The sequence below is a fragment of the Eriocheir sinensis genome, chromosome 61 (genome assembly GCF_024679095.1).
Source record: "Eriocheir sinensis breed Jianghai 21 chromosome 61, ASM2467909v1, whole genome shotgun sequence".
In the NCBI taxonomy this organism is placed as follows: domain Eukaryota; kingdom Metazoa; phylum Arthropoda; class Malacostraca; order Decapoda; family Varunidae; genus Eriocheir; species Eriocheir sinensis.
Window position 1 is genome coordinate 4,432,017 of NC_066569.1, and position 18,678 is coordinate 4,450,694.

The 18,678-nt window shown below is 44.2% G+C and overlaps 1 protein-coding gene across 3 annotated transcripts in view; it reads left to right on the plus strand.

Moving 5' to 3' along the window:
• Window positions 1-8,954, plus strand: part of LOC126986195 (potassium channel subfamily K member 10-like) — a 52,896-nt gene extending 43,942 nt beyond the window's left edge. For 2 of the 3 annotated variants that reach the window (XM_050842148.1, XM_050842147.1), the window contains exons 5-11: window positions 644-773; window positions 2,397-2,545; window positions 3,105-3,294; window positions 3,795-4,009; window positions 4,946-5,104; window positions 6,273-6,432; window positions 7,157-8,954. In XM_050842148.1, the coding sequence (XP_050698105.1) occupies window positions 644-773; window positions 2,397-2,545; window positions 3,105-3,294; window positions 3,795-4,009; window positions 4,946-5,104; window positions 6,273-6,432; window positions 7,157-7,689 (1,536 nt within the window). In that variant the 3' untranslated portion in view covers window positions 7,690-8,954. The remainder of the gene's footprint in view (window positions 1-643; window positions 774-2,396; window positions 2,546-3,104; window positions 3,295-3,794; window positions 4,010-4,945; window positions 5,105-6,272; window positions 6,433-7,156) is intronic. The other variant, XM_050842149.1, reaches the window with a different exon arrangement.
• The last annotated feature ends 9,724 nt before the right edge of the window (window positions 8,955-18,678 follow it).

Genomic DNA, 18,678 nt, shown 5'->3' on the forward strand with positions numbered 1-18,678 from the left:
ATGAATTAATGAATGAAGAAAGGAAGGAAGGAAGGAAAAACTGATTGAGAGAGAGAGAGAGAGAGAGAGAGAGAGAGAGAGAGAGAGAGAGAGAGAGAGAGAGAGAGAGAGAGAGAGAGAGAGAGAGAGAGAGAGAGAATCTCAAAATAACTAAAACAAACAAACACACGCACTTATCTATTCACATAAAAACCAGACTAGACAAAACACACACACACACACACACACACACACACACACACACACACACACACACACACACACACACACACACTCCCTTCACCCATCTTTTTCTTCCCTTTTCCTCCCCTTCCATGCTTCCCTTTTCCTTCTTTTCTCCTCCTCCTCCTCCTCTCTTCTATATTATCACCTTCTCCTTCGTCTTTTTCTCTCCTTTTTTCTCTCTTCCTTACCTCCCTTTCCTCTTTCCTTTCTTTTTTTTCCTCTCCTCCATCTTTTCCTTCTTATTTCATTCACTCTCTATACAGATTACCTCCTCCTCCTCCTCCTCATTCTCCTCCTCCTCCTCCACATTTTAACACACAAACAAACACATCACAAACACACATCACCTCCACCTCCACCCTCTTCCACCTCCTCCTCCTACTCCTCCGCCATCTCATCTCCACCACCTTCTCCACAGCACGTCGACATGGGCCAGGTGGAGGAGGGATGTGGACCAGCGCTGTTGATAATGGAACACCTGACGAAGAAGGAAACCTGGTCATTGGTGGACGCCATCTACTACACAATGACGGCGGTGACGACGATAGGTAAGTGAAGAGGAGGGGAGGAGGAGAAGGAGGGAGGAGGAGGAGAAAATCTGTGGGAAGAAGGTAAAGATGATGGAGAAGGGAAAAATGAAGGAAAAGAAAAGAGAATGGAAAGAGGAAAGGGAGGTAAGGAAGGAAGGAAAAATAAGTAAAGATGGTGGAGAAGGAGAGGGTGATAATGGAGATGAGAGGAGTAAGAGGAGAAAGAGGAGGAGGAGGAAGAGGGAGGAAATATAGAAGGGTGGAAAGAGAGAATAAGTAAAAAAAGAAAGAGAAAAGGAAATAGAGGTAGATGATGGAAAGAAGGGAAGGAAGGAAGAAGGGAAGTAAGAAAGAGGAAGGAAGGAAGGAAGGAAGGAAGGAAGGAAGAGAGGGAGGAAGGGACGGAGGAAGACAAGGAGAGAGAGAGAGAGAGAGAGAGAGAGAGAGAGAGAGAGAGAGAGAGAGAGAGAGAGAGTTTTATAAAAGAAAATTTAGTTAATGTGTGGATGTTAACTACTGAACATTCTCTCTCTCTCTCTCTCTCTCTCTCTCTCATCCTATGACCTTAAATACCAAAAGGATTATAAAAAAAAAATTAAGAGGAGGCAGGAGGAGGAGGAGGAGGAGGGAGAGGAGAAGGAGAGGAGGGATTCCCCGTTTCCTCCTCCTCCTCCTCCTCCTCCTCCTTCTCCACTTCCTCCTCCTCCTCCTCCTCCTCCTCCCCTCCTCCTCCTCCTCCTTCCGTTTAATCTCTGAGAACAGGAAAATTAAATGTTTTGTAAGAAAGGAGGAGGAGGAGGAGGAGGAAGAGGAGGAGGAGAGTTCTGTATCCACCTAGAAACTACTCTCATGTGTAAGATTGGAAGAAGAAAAAAAGAAAAAAAAAGAAAAAAAAAGAAGAGGGTGGAGACAGTAATTATTTTCTCGTGTTCATGTCTTGTTATTGCTCCTCCTCCTCCTCCTCCTCCTCCTCCTCCTCCTCCTCTTCCTCCTCCTCCTCCTCCTTAACATTTACGCATACCAGTTTACAGACCATGAATGAGGAGGAGGAGAAGGAGGAGTAAGAGGAGGAGGTGGAGGAGGAGGAAGAGGAAGAGGAAGAGGAGAAGGAGGAGGATGCATGAAAATAAAAGAAAAATTAAAGAGAAAAAAAAGAAAACTATATTAAGAGAACAAAATTATATTAGAAAGAATTATGTTAGTGAATTAAAAAAAAAAAAATTATACCACCACCATCATCATCACCCCCAACAACACTTCCACCATCTCCCCCTTCATCTTTCCCTTTTTTTTCTTTTCTCTTCTCTTTTCACCAATTCATTTACCTCTTTTCTCTTCACCCCATCTCTCTTCTCCCTTCTCCCCTCCGTCATCCCTTCTCCTCCCCATCCCAATCCCTTCTCCGTTTTCATCCATTCCCTTCTCTCTCACTCCTTTCTCTCCACCCCAATCCTTCCTCCCTTCTCTTCTTCCTTTTCTTTTCTGTCACCCCTTCTCCTCCCACCCAACCCCTCCTCCCTTCTCCCCACCCCAACCCCTTCCTCCTCCTCCATTTTCATCCTCCCCTTCCCGTCCATCATCCCTACTTCTTTCCCCGCCCCACCCCCTACTCCCCTCTCACCCTCCCTTCTCCCCACTCAGGCTACGGGCACATCCACCCCAAGACACCCCCCGGCCGGCTCTTCTGCGTGCTGTACTGCCTGGTGGGGGTGCCGCTGACGTGCATCCTACTAGCTAAGTCCACGGACCTGCTGTCGTCGCGCATGCACCGCCTCTACACCACGGCCAAGGTGGGTGCGGCGCCTCCACGCCCGTCAAGGACACGCTTATCAGGCCAGGCAGACTGTTCTACCCCATCACACTGCATTCAGGCGGCGGCACACGGGACAAGGTTCAAGTGACGAGTAGGCGGTGGGTATTCGTTCACCACACGCCCTGCTTGAACGTATACTGGGGCATTTAGGGTTGATATCTTGACGAGCAGACCACTACGCCGCTGCACAAACTAGATAAGCCCTGACCTATGCTTGAGGAACATTTCACCAGATGTACTATTGACGCTTGTAGCAGACCCAACACTTATGCCCGTACATTCCTCACCCTAGCACACACACACACACATTTAACATGGCTTTCGTATAGGAGTCTTGGGCATTTCCAGCGGTAGTCTTATCACCCTGGTGGTAGTTTGACCCTTCTTCTGTACCACGAACCTAAATACACACTCCTTAGAAACCGATTAACCTCCTTTTTGGCCTTTGGAAATAGTTGATATATGAACCAGAGGCGTTTGAATACCGACCTATATGAATACGGACCTTAGTGTAAGCTCCCCTTCCCTTCCCGCAGCGTCGGCACCAGAGCCAGGGCCGCTCCATGCTGTACCTGGTGACGACGGTGTACCTGTCCGTGGGCTTCCTGGTGTTCATGCTCCTGCCGTCAATCGCCCTCACCAAGCTGGAGTCCTGGACGCTGGAGGAGTCCCTGTACCTCACCTTCATCACGCTCACTACCATTGGCTTCGGCGACCTATACCCCGGTGAGGATTCGTGCGGACTGGCTGGATTTCTTTTTTTCTTTTTCTTTTTTAATTGTTCGTATTTCTCATATCTTTGTTTTTCTTTTCGGGTTCTTGATGAGGTTTTTCTTTTTTCTTTTTTTTCTTTATTTTTCGTATTTTCTTTCATACTTTTTTACTTCTTTTCTTTGTTTCTTTATCTTTTTTCTCTTCTTTCTTTCTTAGTGAGGCTTTCTTTCTTTCTTTCTTCTTACTTGCTTTTCTTCTTTCCTTCCCTTTTTTCCCTTCATTTCTTTCCCTCTTTCATCAATTCTTCTTTCTTCAGTTCATTCTTGTTTTATTTCTTTTCTTCCTTCATCTTTTCCTATTTTTCCTTCTTTTCCATCCATCATTCCTTCATTCTTTCCTTCATTTACTCTTCCCTTCCTTTCTTTTCCCACATTAAATAAAAACACCCACCACCACAACCACCCCAACCACCACCACTAACACCAGCACCTCTTCTGCATCCACTCCTTCAGGTTACGACGACGAGGCCCCGTACAAGGACTACCAGGACCTCTACAAGATGATCATAGTTATATATATCATGGTGGCGCTGGGCTACTGGTTCTTGCTGCTCAATTTCCTGCAGAAGGTGTTAAGGAAGAACGTGCCGCAGAGGATCAAGAAGACCATCAGGCAGTCCAAGAGATACACCAAGCAGTCCGAGTTCTTTAGGCAGCTCGTCAGTAAGGTGAGTCAATGAATGAGTGAGTATGTGAGTAAGAGTTGATGAGTGACAGAGGAAGGGATGGGAGACGAGGTGGATGGTTGTAATTCCTAAATCCTTTTTTTTTTTTTTCTCATTGTGGATGGAAACAGAGAGAAATATCCAGCCATTGTTTTTATCTCTATAAGTAAGGTAAGTAAATAAGGAAGTCAGTAAAGGTAAAGTAAGTCAACCAATGTAAAAATGTGGGTTATCTAATAGCAATTTCATAACACAACGCTTACTTAACGAGGGTCTTCAGTATCTTTTTTTTATTTGTTTGTTTGTTTATTTGTACCCTTAAAAAAATATGCTTGTGTGTGCCCTAAAAAAAAAACTGCTTCCTTTGACTATGATTTAAGGAAAAAATAGAGAAAACCCAGCTATTGTTTTCTATCCGTATGCTTTCATGGAGGTGCTTATTGTCAAGTTGCATTCCCTAAGACACTGCACAGCTATGTATGTAGGGGAAACCTGAAGTGATATATATCGTGTGCTGTCATTAAGCTGATCAGTATATTTAACCTATGAATGCGCCTATGTATGTGTATGTATGTGCCTATGCATGTATATACTGTATGCCTATGTATGTACTGTACAAAGCAGCTTCATTTCAACACACCATATCATGACATATTTTCTCAGTATATTAATGCCTTACAGCGATGCTCCTCGTTCTATACGCTTATAACAATATCGTCACTTTTTTTTGTGTGTGTGTCGTAAACTGCTTTCTTTCCGCTTTTGTCAATGCTATCCTTTGCTTCCTTTTTTTCTGCGTCAATAATCTGTTTGTGTTAACGTGTGGCAGTGTGCTAGTTTTCCTAATAGTAGTTTAAAGTAGTTTCTTCGTGTTTATTAATCTATGACTTTTAACGCATTTGCTTCAACTAACACGACCACCACCAACAACAACAACAGCAACTACAACTCCAGTCACAAGAAGAGAAGGGCACAGAATCACCACCCTCACCACCAACAGCAGTCAAACACCACCACCATCACCACCACCACCACCTCCCCCACTTCCCCTCACACGGCGGGAGGAGGGGTTCTCACTATTCCCTTCTCTGTGACACGGTACAGTTCCCTTTCTCCCCTCTTTTAGTCTACCCTCTCTCCTTGTTTAATTTCAGTGTATACTGTTATTGCACTTTCTTTCCTTTTTTTTCTTTTTCATTTGAACATTAGAACAAATTAACAAGGTCTGCCAGAGGCTGGTAGATCTATGTAAGTCAGCTCCTGTAAGCCTAACCCAACCTTCCCTCACTACCCTTATCTAACTTATTCTTGAATGTGTCTATCGTATTGGCATTCACCACATGACTGCCAAACCTGTTCCACTCATCCACCACTCTATTAATAAATCAATCCTTGCCAATGTCCTTGTTGAATCTGAATTTATCCAACTTAAACCCATTGCTACGTGTCCTACCCGGTCTTCTTACCACCGGAACCTTATTAAGATCACCATTATTAAAGCCCGTCGTCCATTTATAAACTTCGATCAAGTCTCCTCGCAGGCTCGCACCCTTCGTCTTTCTATAAAGGATACAAATTTAAATGTTTTGAGTCAATCCTCGTATGGCAAATTCCTTTACCCGTCAGTCATTTTTGTCATCTTCCCATGCACAGATTCTAACAGCCTCATGTCCATTCTATAGTAAGATGACCAGAACTTTTTTGCTCTTTTTTTTTTTTGTATACATTTTTACCTCTTCCTTTTCTTTTAATTTTTACTCTTCTGTTTCCCCTTTCTTTCTCCCGTGCACTGATCCTAACAGCCTCATGTCCATTCTATAGTAAGATGACCATAACTTTTTTGCTCTTCTTTTTTCTGTATACATTTTTACCTCTTCCTTTTCTTTATTTTTTACTCTTCTTTTTCCTTTTTTGTTTCTCCCCTGCACAGATCCTAACAGCCTCATTTCCATTCTAGAGTAAGATGACCAGAACATTTTAGCTCTTCTTTTTTCTGTATACATTTTTACCTCTTCCTTTTCTTTATTTTTTACTCTTCTTTTTCCCTTTTCTTTCTCCCCTGCACAGATCCTAACATCCTCATGTCCATTCTAGAATAAGATGACCAGAACATTTTTGCTCTTATTTTTCTTTGTGTGTACAATTTTACCTCTTCCTTTTCTTTGATTCTGTACTTTTCTTCCTTCTCTACACCCCAACTACCACCACACCTCATCCCCCCCCCCCTCCCCCATCACCAACCTAAGACCTCGCTCTCTCTCCCCAGGTGATGTCGGAGCAGGACGAGGTGCAGCAGCAGGCCAAGCCCGTGGTGGGCGGGGCAGGGGGCGCCAACAGCAGGGGCGTGGTGGCCCTCATGGTGGAGGTGGCGGACGCGCTGGCTGACGACACGCGGCGCCCCTCCCTGGCTGTGGCCGTGCCCGGAGGTAAGGGAGAGGAGGGGAGGGGGGAGAGGGGAGGGGGGAGGGGAAAGGGTTTGGCCTATGGCACCGATAGGCTCCTTTGGTGGGGCTTGGAAGTCGGCCCCAGCCCATTATGGCGCAGGCAAATGTTTATAGTGGCGCCATCTTTTTCTAGAGAATCTAGAGTCCGGGTCGATAGAAGGCCTTCAGGACAGCATGTGGGTAGACTTAAGCCACTCGGCGCCCGCACGCTGACCACTCAGCCACCGCCTCCCCGGGGGGTGGCATGAGGTCAGGAGGGGGGGAGGGGAGTGTTGTCGTTGTGGAGGAGAGGGGACCGGGGTGATGCTGGGGAGGGGGAACTGACGATGGGGTGATATGGCAAAAGGGTGTGTCGTGCATGAGTTAGTAATATACTGACTTATAGGTGGGTGGAAATATGGAAAAGTGACACCGTTAAAGACCCCGACCCTCGACGACCTCTGTACGCCGTGTATGACCGCGACCTGCTCCTCCCCCCACCCCTGCCCGTTTGTGTGATTTGACTAAGAGAGAGCTTGGATTACCTGCCTTGTGGTCGGGTCACTTCTGCTGCTTCACTCGCCCTTTCCTTCATCCACACTCCCTTTTCCTTCCCCTCACCCTCCCTCCCTCTACCTTCCCTTCAATTTCCCTCTTTCAACTTTCTTCTCACACTTTCTCTCTCCCTCCCTCTCCCATCCACTAATTCTCCCTCACTCTCCCTCAGGCCAACACAGCCGCCTACGCAGGGAGAGCTGCCGGTCCAACGCGCCCCTCACCCTGGAACAACTCCTGGAGGTGCGGGTAGCGGTGCGCGGCGAGGCAGTACCGCACATCCAATCTTTCGTGGCCAGCTCCCCGCATCCATCCTCAGGGGCACTGCAGGATTTCTTGGAAGGAAACGAGACCCCGAGGCGGCAAGAGGTCACACTGCCCCTCCGTGAAGTCCTAACGCTGGTCACCCTAATCAAGTCCGTGCAGGATGAAGTTGGGGACGGGAATAGAGGGGACGATTCCGGTACCTCGTCATCCACTCCTTCCTCACCGATCTCCACCGTGACCTCCCTGGACCCTCAAGACTATGTCCCACTGATTAGGTCCTGCAGGAATCACGATGTCCTTCACGAGGCTGACCCAGATGAGGATGAGGATGAGGATGAGGATGAGGATGACCTGGATGAAGAGGAAGAGGAGGAGGAAGATGAGGAGGAGAAGGATCCGGAGAAGGGAAAGAGAGGAGCTAGATTCATGATTCGATGAGGAGGAGATATTGCTCTTCTTCTTCCTCCTCCTCCTCCTCCTTCTTCTTCCTCCTTCGTCCTTCTTTACATACTCCTGATTCTTATGTCTTCCAGCCTCCTCCTCCTCCTCCTCCTCTACTTCACACCCCTAACGTGTACACACACACACCCGCACACACGAGGAGGAAGGACGGTTGTGTACATGTGCGTTTAATCCTACGTACATGGATCAAGCAGCATCGTTATTGGTGCACACACACACACACACACACACACACACACACACACACACACACACACACACACACACACACACACACACGGGCCGCCAGGTAACACACACGCGCACGCACGCACGGACAGGTGTATGTGCGTGCGTGTGTTGGTGAATCAATCTCAGGTGAGCGAGTAGTGATTATTTAGTGTAGGGGATTTTTGTATTAGTTAAATCCCTGTCAGCAGCTGTATTATTATTATTATTATTATTATTATTATTATTATTATTATTATTAGCATTAGCATTATTACTACCACTTCTACTACTACTGCAATTACCCCACAACCCCTACTGCCAACACCCACCCCCATTCCTACTACTACTACTACTACTACTACTACTACTACTTATCACTGTCAGGCGTTACTTGTTAGGGTGAAGTAACTGTGTACTGACCCATTTTAACTACCCATCTCCCTCATTCCCCTTACAATTCCTTCCCCCCCAACCCACCCTCTCCATCCCCTCAACCACCACCACCACCCAAACCAAGACATGTGATACGATATGTATTTATTTTATCGTAACGCTTCTTCTTGTTGTTGTTCTTATTGTTACCTTTTATACCTTAGTGATTAGTTAGCCATTAATTAACCTTTTGTATCACCTGCGTCACTGTGTCTAAAGGTGAGTGACAGAGATAGGTTAGGAGAAAGGGATGGACGGAAGGAAGGAAGGAAGAAAGGAAGAGAAGTGAGGAGGCAAGGAAGTAGGAAAAGAGTGAATGACGGAGAAGAGACAACAAGGAAGAAAGTTGGAAGGAAGGAAGGAAGAAAGGAAGGATGGAAGGAAGAAAGGAGTTGTATAAGAAGTATAAAGGAGGAGGAGGAGGAGGAGGAGGAGGAGGAGAAAATAAGATAAATGATTGGATAAAGGAGAGAGAAAGATGGATGTGTGTGTGTGTGTGTGTGTGTGTGTGTGTCTGAGAGAGAGAGAGAGAGAGAGAGAGAGAGAGAGAGAGAGAGAGAGAGAGAGAGAGAGAGAGAGAGAGAGAGAGAGAGAGAGAGTATGCAATATTACCACACACATACGTTCACACACACTGCTCTGTGATAAAACGTCTTCCAGTAGCTGTAGACACGTAAGAAGCAGGCAGCAGATATCACGCCTCTGATCATAAGAAAAAATAATGTTTATAATCTTTAATTGCTTAAAATAAAAATATAAATGAAATGTGCAGAACTTGTTTTTTTTTCTTTGGTTTTGAAAATTGTGTCCCTTGAATATACTTGTCCTGCTCTTCCTCTTCCTCCTCTTCTTCCTCTTTCTTTCTCTTCCTTTCCTTCGTCCATGTGCTCTTTCTCTTCTTCCTCATTCATTATTATTAGAAACAAGTAGCAGTTGCGAGGCAGTAATTGTTGGGGACTTTAACTTGCCAGTGAAAAGATGGAGTGAACCGTTGAACTGTCATACAGGGCTCGACCTGTACACAAATTTACTAGAAAGTGATTTACATCAACACGTTCAAGAACCGACTCGGGAAAATAATATACTTGACCTTATCTTTTCAACGACAGCTGATCTAGTTAACGAAATAAATGTTGGTCCAATTTTTAGTTCTAGCGATCACCGAACAATCACATTCAGCATCAATATGAAAGAAAGTAAAGTAACTCCTAGCAAAGAAAAGGTGCCTGATTATCAGAGAGCGAATTTCGTAAGACTCCGATCAATTCTAAATAATTCTGACTGGACTGATATCTCGGCGGAAACAGATATTGATAAATCTTGGGGGGCCTTCACCACAATATTGAATAATGCCATAAGCATATGCGTACCCTATCGAAACAGACGTTCAGCTTTTAAGAAGAAACCTAAATGGTGGAAAAACGAAATTCAAAATAGCCTATCTCTTAAAAAACGCGTATGCAGTAGATACATATTAACTCAGAGTGAGGCTGACAAACTAGAGTTGGACAGAATTCGCCGCGAAACCAAGAAATTAATAAAACGAAGCAAGAAAAATCTTGAAGAATATATAGCGGAAACGAGTAAATCTAATCCTAAAGATTTTTTTAGCTATGTAAATAATAAAAAGTCACTCACTTGTGGTATCGGACCGCTTGCTAATGATAATGGAAACCACACGAACGATGAAAATGAAATAGCTACAATCCTAAATAACTTTTTCGCATCCGTATTTACCGACGAAGATTGTTTATCACCTCAACCACCGGAGGTTAGAAGGACCGAAAAGATGTTAAGTGGCGTGCTCATCGTAGAAAGTGACATTTTACGCACAATTGAAAAGATTAAAGTAAGCAAAGCTCCTGGTCCAGACAAAATTACCCCTAGGGTCTTAAAAGAAATCAAACATCAAATTTGTAAACCGCTCTCCATCATATTCAATAAATCTTTAACAACTGGAAAAGTTCCGTCAGATTGGAAACTTGCAAATGTTACACCAATTTTCAAAAAGGGGGACAAGTCTCATCCAGGAAACTATCGACCAATTAGCCTGACATCGATTGTTTGTAAGTTAATGGAGACTATCGTTCGCGACAATATGGTGAAATTTTTTGAAGAAAATAATATGATAAATAATTCTCAACATGGCTTCCGTAGTAAACGTTCGTGTTTAACTAACTAACTTGATTTTTTTCAATATATTTTTGAGGTGTTCGATGAAAGCAGGTCAGGAGATATTATATATCTGGATTTTCAAAAGGCATTTGATAAGGTCCCCCACCAATGATTGCTCAGCAAACTATTGGCGCACGGTAACTCGGGTAACATTCACAATTGGCTTGTGGACTGGCTCTCTGAGCGGAAACAGAGTAGTTCTAAACGGTGTTACATCTAACTGGCTCGACGTCAGAAGCGGCGTACCTCAAGGATCAGTGCTTGGCCCCATGCTCTTCTTAATTTATGTTAATGATATCGATGATGGGCTCACTTGCAAAGTATCAAAATTTGCTGATGACACAAAAATTGCTAGTAAAGTAACTGCGACACTCGACGAAGAAGCTTTACAATCAGATATAAATCGACTTGCACGTTGGGCCAATCAATGGCAAATGAAATTTAACGTTGACAAATGTAAAGTGTTGCACATCGGAAAAAATAACAGTCGCGCTCGGTACGTAATGAATGGCCAACAACTTTCTGCAGTAAGTAAAGAAAAGGATCTTGGAATCACTATATCAAGCGATTTAAGGCCCAGTCAGCATTGTTCAGAGGTAGTTAAAACTGCAAACAAATTGGTTGGCTTCATCGGACGAGTCTTTAATAATAAATCGGAAAAAGTAATATTAAAACTGTATAATTCGTTGGTTCGACCCCGTCTAGAGTACTGTGTACAGTTTTGGTCTCCCTACTACAGAAAAGACATAGAAAAGTTGGAACGGGTTCAACGAAGAGTAACAGAGATGATTCCTAGGTTGAGAAATTTATCATATGAACAAAGGCTTAAGGAAGTAAATTTATTCAGTCTATCAAAACGAAGAATGCGAGGCGATCTAATAGAAGTGTTTAAAATGTTTAAAGGATTCAGTGATATTAATGCGGAAGATTACTTCACAATTGATCGATCAAATAGAACAAGAAGAAATCACAATTTGAAGATAAGTGGTAAAAGATTCTCGTCGCACGAAGCTAAACATTCTTCTTCAATCGAGTTGTTAATGTTTGAAACTCTCTTCCCTGTGATGTCGTTGATAGTACAACAGTTACGGCCTTCAAGAATAGATTAGACAAGTATTTTGAATCCAACCAGCAACTAAGATATTACTCATTGTCGTAATAACGTTAAGTTCTTTCAAATACTGGTGTCTTTGTCCGCTTTTATCGCCCGGTTAGTGGTAGCAGTAATGGTAGTTCTTTCCTCTTTCCTACATAATTTCCATTTTTTTTTTTTTTTTTTACAACAAAGGAGGCAGCTCAAGGGCACACAAAAAAAGAAAACAATAAAAAAAAAGCCCGCTACTCGCTGCTCCTAAAGTAAAACAAAAGAGGTGGCCGAAAGGAAGATCAAATACAGGAGGAGAGGTGTCCTGATACCCTCCTCTTGAAAGAGTTCAAGTCGTAGGCAGGAGGAAATACAGATGAAGGAAGATTGTTCCAGAGTTTACCAGCGTGAGGGAAGAAAGAGTGAAGATGCTGGTTAACTCTTGCATAAGGGGTTTGGACAGTATAGGGATGAGCATGAGTAGAAAGTCGAGTGCAGCGGGGCCGCGGGAGGGGGGGAGGCATGCAGTTAGCAAGTTCAGAAGAGCAGTCAGCGTGGAAATATCGATAGAAGATAGAAAGAGAGGCAACATTGCGGCGGAATTTAAGAGGTAGAAGACTATCAGTATGAGGAGAGGCTGATGAGACGAAGAGCCTTAGCCTCCACTCTGTCCAGAAGAGCTGTGAGTGGAGCCCCCCACATGAGATGCATACTCCATACGAGGGCGGACAAGGCCCCTGTATATGGACAGCAACTGTGCAGGGGAGAAGAACTGGCGGAGACGGTACAGAACGCCCAGCCTCGAGGAAGCTGATATAGTAAGAGATGAGATATGAAGTTTCCAGTTGAGATTTTGAGTTAAGAATAGACCGAGGATGTTTAGTGTTGAGGAAGGTGATTGCTGGGTGTTGTCAAAGAATAGGGGATAGTTGTTTGGAAGATTGTGTCGAGTGGATAGGTGGAGAAACTGTGTTTTTGAGGCGTTGAAGGACACCAGGTTCTTCTTGCCCCAATCGGAAATAATAGTAAGGTCTGAGGCTAAGCGTTCTGCAGCCTCCAGCCTTGAGTCGTTAAGTTCCTGAAGGGTGGGTCTTCTATTAAAAGAAGTTGAGTAATGCAGAGTGGAATCATCGGCGTAGGAATGGATAGGACAGTTCGTTTTGGAAAGAAGATCATCAATGAACAACAGAAAAAGAGTGGGAGATAGGACAGAACCCTGTGGGACACCACTGTTAATAGATTTAGGGGAAGAACAGTGACCGTCTACCACGGCAGAAATAGAACGGTCAGAAAGGAAACTGGAGATAAAGGTACAGAGAGAAGGATAGAAACCGTAGGAGGGTAGTTTAGAAAGCAAAGATTTGTGCCAGACCCTATCAAAAGCTTTTGATATGTCCAGCGCAATAGCAAAAGTTTCACCGAAACGGCTAAGAGAGGATGACCAAGAGTCAGTTAAGAAGGCTAGGAGATCACCAGTAGAACGCCCCTTGCGGAACCCATACTGGCGATCAGATAGAAGGTCAGAAGTGGAAAGGTGCTTTTGAATCTTCCGGTTAAGGATTGATTCAAAAGCTTTAGATAGACAAGAAAGTAAAGCTATAGGACGGTAGTTTGAGGGATTGGAGCGGTCACCCTTCTTAGGCACAGGCTGTATGAAGGCATACTTCCAGCAAGAAGGAAAGGTAGATGTTGACAGGCAGAGGCACAGTTTTTAAGGACAATAGGAGGCACTCCATCAGGTCCATAAGCTTTCTGAGGATTGAGGCCAGAGAGGGCATAGAAAACATCATTTTGAAGAATCTTTATAACAGGCATAAAGGAGTCAGAGGGGGGATGAGTAGGAGGAATATGCCCAGAATCGTCCAGAGTGGAGTTTTTAGAAAAAGTTTGAGAGAAGAGTTCAGCCTTAGAGATAGATGAGACGGCAGTGTTGCCGTCAGGACTGAGGAGTGGAGGGAAAGATGAAGAAGTGAAGTTGGAGATGTTTTTGGCTAGATGCCAGAACTAGAAGTCACGGGAAGAGTTAGAGAAAGCAAGGTTTTGACATTTTCTATTAATGAAAGAATTTTTGGTTAGTCAGAGAATAGATTTGGCACGATTTCGGGCAGAAATGTAAAGTTCATAATTAGCATTAGTTTGAAGGCTCTGGTACCTTTTGTGAGCTACCTCTCTATCATTGACAGCACGAGAACAAGCGTAATTAAACCAAGGCTTTTTAGCGTGAGGAGTAGAGAAAGAACGAGGAATGTATGCCTCCATTCCAGAGACAATCACCTCTGTGATGCGCTGAGCACACACAGAGGGGTCTCTATCCTGGAAGCAATAATCATTCCACGGGAAATCGGAAAAGTACATCCTCAGGTCGTCCCACCGAGCTGAAGCAAAATGCCAGAAGCATCGCCTCTTCGGTGGGTCCAGAGGGTGTACAGGAGCGATAGGACAGGATGCAGAAATAAGATTGTGATCGGAGGAGCCCAACGGAGAGAACAGTTTGACAGAATAAGCAGAAGGGTTTGAGGTAAGGAAGAGGTCTAGAATGTTGGGCCGATCTCCAAGACGGTCGGGAATACGTGTAGGGTGCTGGATGAAAGCCAAAGCTGGTGGTAAACATTGAAATCTCCTAGGATGGAGATTTCAGCGAAGGAAGAGTGGGTCAAGATGTGCTCCACTTTAGAATTCAAATAGTCAAAGAATTTTACATAGTTGGTAGAGTTAGGTGAGAGATAAACAGCACAGATGTATTTAGTAATAGAATGACAATGAAGTCTTAGCCAGATGGTGGAAAATTCAGAAGAGTCAAGGTTGTGGGCACGAGAGCAAGTGATGTCGTTGCGCACGTAGGCGCAACATCCAGCTTTGGATTGAAATTTAGGATAGAGATAGTAGGAGGGAACAGAGTAGAGACTGCTGTCAGTAGCCTCAGAAACCTGTTTCGGTAAGGAAGAGAAGGTGAGGTTTAGAGGAGGAGAGATGATGTTCCACAGAATGAAAATTAGAGCGAAGACCGCGAATGTTGCAGAAATTGAGAAGAAAGAGGTTCGAGGAGTTATCAAGACACCTCTCGGGTCGGCAGCCAGAAGGGGAGTCCTCCCTGGGGGAATTTGTGGTCCCCCCCCCAGGCGGGGACTCCGAGGCTTGGTGTATGTGCGCCATTTTGAAATTTTAATTTTGGGAAAAGGTGTATATGTTGTGTGAATGTAGTGTGGTGTGGATAAAGAGAGGATCTGTCTTTAGAGAGCATGCTGAACTACTCTCCGGTGTTGGTGAGACAATAGGGAAACGGTTAGTGAGGACATGGGAAGGGTCTTTGGAGGGCTTCAGCTCCCTTCTCACCTCCCATATATACCTCACCGGGAGTGGCTTGCGCCCGTTCGGTAGGTGTCTTCCTACCTACTCCAGCCAAATTCATGCAGTTTTTCCATGCTGCATGGTTCTTTTTCCTTTCCTGCCAGCTTTGGCTGGAGGGATGGGGGGTGGGGAGGAGCCTTCGCCTTTGCTGTCCTTCATCTTCCACCTTTGATTAGATAGTTAGTGTAGCTTGTCACAAACAGCCTCGTAAGTACCAGCAGGTCTGCTGTTGTTTGTTCTTCTTTTGTGTTCCTTTGTGTTCCTTTGTGTCTTCTTCAATGTTTTTTTTATCTCTCCCTCCTCTTCCTCTTCTTCCTCTTTCCTTTCGTTTACCTTTCCTCCATCAATGTCCTTCTTTTTCTCTTCCCTTTCCCTTCTTCCTCTTTCTTTCACTTCGATCCTTTCCTTCGCCCATGTGCTCTTCCTCTTCCTCCGTTTCTATTCGTCCTCTTTCTTTTCCGCAGGTTACCCCTCGACTGTCCAGCGTGAGAGAATGTAAAGGATTTCGAAGGGCAGACTCCTATCTCTCGGCACCTATCTCGTTACTATACTACTACTACTGCTACTATACTACTACTACACTATTACTACTACTACTACATAGGAAAAATGCACAGAACTAAGAAAAAAGAAACACCTGTGTGACCAAACTCAAGGTGACACCATAAACCTATACAGCTTGATCATGAACGCCTGTAAGAATTTATATTAACAGGAGGTCCCTTAGGTTGCACTTAGTGTCTCCGTGGCCTTGGTGGTGCCGGGAGCCGAGAGGAATGAGGGGACAGGTCAATGCGGTCTCGGGTCGGTACTGCTAGACTTCCACACCTCACACCAACGAAATAAAAAGACCAAAAAGGAGGTCAATCGGGTTCTCATGCGTGCTTTTGCAGGTTCACGGTACAGACGAAGGGTCAAACTACCACCAGGGTCATAAAATTATTCCTGGAAACGCCCACAGCTCCTACGGAAGTCTTGCCACAGATGTGTTCTTGGGCGACGAAATGTTTTATAATAGATTGGGATGTGTTGTTAGCCCGTGCAGAGGTTTGCGTTCCTCCTCCTTCCTCTCCTTCATCCATGTTCTCTTCCTCTTAAATCAAATGTATCTTAATGGCCATGTCCTCTCCACCCTTCGAAAATAATCTCCGTTTTTTAACAAATAACTCTCTCACAATCTAAAGTTTTACAAAGTGTTTTCTTGTTTAGTCTTATCCAGGATCGCAATACCGATGAAGTGGAAGGCTTTGGAACTTTTTTTCAGCATTACGTGAAGTATTTAATATCGGATCAATCTGTTCTCGTTGTAAATTACTATTATAGTGCACAAACATGAAAAATGACATATTATTGTGCGACTTATTTTTTCCTGCGAGTTATCCCTCGAGTGTCCAGCGTGAAGGAGAATGTAAAATACTCGGAGAGGGAGACTGTGCTATCTTGCTCTTATCTTTCGGCTCTCAACAACAACAACAACAACAACAACAACAACAACAACAACAACAATAGACAAAATGCACGAATAAAAGATGAGCTTTTCAAACAGTGGACGACTGAAAGGTGTTGAGTTTCTCATTCCTCGTCCTCCCTTTCCTCCCGGGCAAATCCCAGCCGCCCACTCATCTTCATAAATGTATATATTTACCAAACTTACCTCCCTTCGCCTCGTGCGAGGCGTAGGCGAGGACCAACCACACGTCGCTGGCGTGAGGCAGGCCGACAGGCAGGCAAGAGGGCAGAGCATCCGCCGCCGCCGCCGGGCTGCCACAGCGGGCAGAGCTTCCGACGCGCCAGCCGGCGACTACAAGTCGGCTAGATTTCGATCGCCGATAGAGTCGGTCTGTCGGCACAATGCTGCGGGCTGCCTTTGGCAAAGGCCCGTGGGGAGTAATCTTTGGAGGAAGGAGGGGGATTAAGATGTAAATAAACTTATATTATTACTACTTCATGAAATGTATCTTCATATGTCCTCTTTCTCTTCCTCTTCCTCTTGAAAAATTGTCCCCTCATCAATGTCTCCTTCCCTTCACGCCGGGTGCGGTGCACACAGGGGGCGCCGCACCACGCCCTGCCCGGCCCCGCGCCGCACGCCAGCTCAGCAGCTGGAGTCTGCTGGGTGCAGGACGTGACCGCTGCATCGTTTGCACGTAGTGGTCAATGAATGACGATACGCTTTGCGCTTCCAAAATCTAATAGTAAAGCTTGTTGGAGCTCAAGATTGATCACATTGTGGCGTGTTGTGATATCTGGTCAATAATTTTACAAAATGTTTTCTTGTTCAGTCTTATGCAGAAGAGAGCAATAGCAATCAAGAAGGTTTTGATACTTATTCAGAATACGTGAATTATTTAATATTACATCACTTTGCCCGATATTGTAAGTTACTTGAACAAAAGCATAAAGAATGTCATATTAATTCTGCGACTTATTTCTTACACGAGGTATACCTGGCGTGTTCATCTTGAAGGAGAATATAAATGGCAGGTAGACTGTGTAATTCTGCTCGTGCCTTCCTCCTCCTTCTTCTGCAACAACAACAACAACAACAACAACAACAACAACAACAACAACAACAACAACAACAACAATAACATGACAGACTATACATAACCCAGACAGCATCTCCACTTACACTCGCCTTTACTTACGTTCTTTTTTTTTTCATTTTTATAATAGTAGTACATAGTAGTAGTAGTAGTAGTAGTAGTATATAGTAGTAGAAGTAAAAGTAGTAGTAGTAGTAGTAGTAGTAGTAGTAGTAGTAGTAGTATAAAAAAATAGTATGTATGTGCAAAACGCTGGCGGGCACTTTTTTTTTATAAACGAATAGACGAAAAACAATCAAAACAAACGGAACGAAAACAAAAACTATCAAAACAAACAAACAAAAGATCAAAACAAAAGAAATCAAACCAAACCAGAAACAAACAAAACCCTGTAGCACCTTTACGAGATCCTTTGTAAACAGGCGTAGACAGGTTCCGGTCCGATGCCCTGGTGAACACGGGCCTTAGCTATGAGCCTTTTTTTTCTCTTTTTTGCACCATAGTCAAGGGGAAACAAAATAAAAACAAAGGGAGAAAAAAGCAGCAAAACTATTAATGAACTAACTTTTTATCTTAATTTATTATAAGGTCATTTTAGTTTTTGTTCAAGCTATACGTAGGCATGTGTTACCTCTGCGGGCTTTTTCAAGTTTCTTTTTTTTTTTCTTGACTGCCTCCTGTGCTGTCAGATGAAATCTACCTCTGGACTTTTCCAGGCAGGGCGAACACGAAGCTGGGCGCCGAAGCAGCATCCAGTCAGCAACCATTTTTCCTTTTTTTCCGTTTCGCCTGTGGCGCCAGTAAACTTTCTTGGTTGGGCCTGGTGATCGGCCCCAGACGGTAGGCAAGTGTGTATAGTGGCTCATGTTGCTGACTGAAAATTGCCAACTTTCACTGGCGGCCGTGACGCGAACCCGCGTCCTCCTGGACACAGCGCCCACACGCTGAACACTCAGCCACCGCCTCCCCGTCCATAATTTTATCTTCGATTTGTTTGTAATTTGTGAAGTATTTTGTCTTTTAGAACTATTTGGAAATGCAGCTTTTCTCTGTCGGGTATACAAGACACGAAGCGTCTGGTTATAATAATAATAATAATAATAATAATAATAATAATAATAATAATAATATATAATATATATAATAATATTAATAAGAATAACAACAATT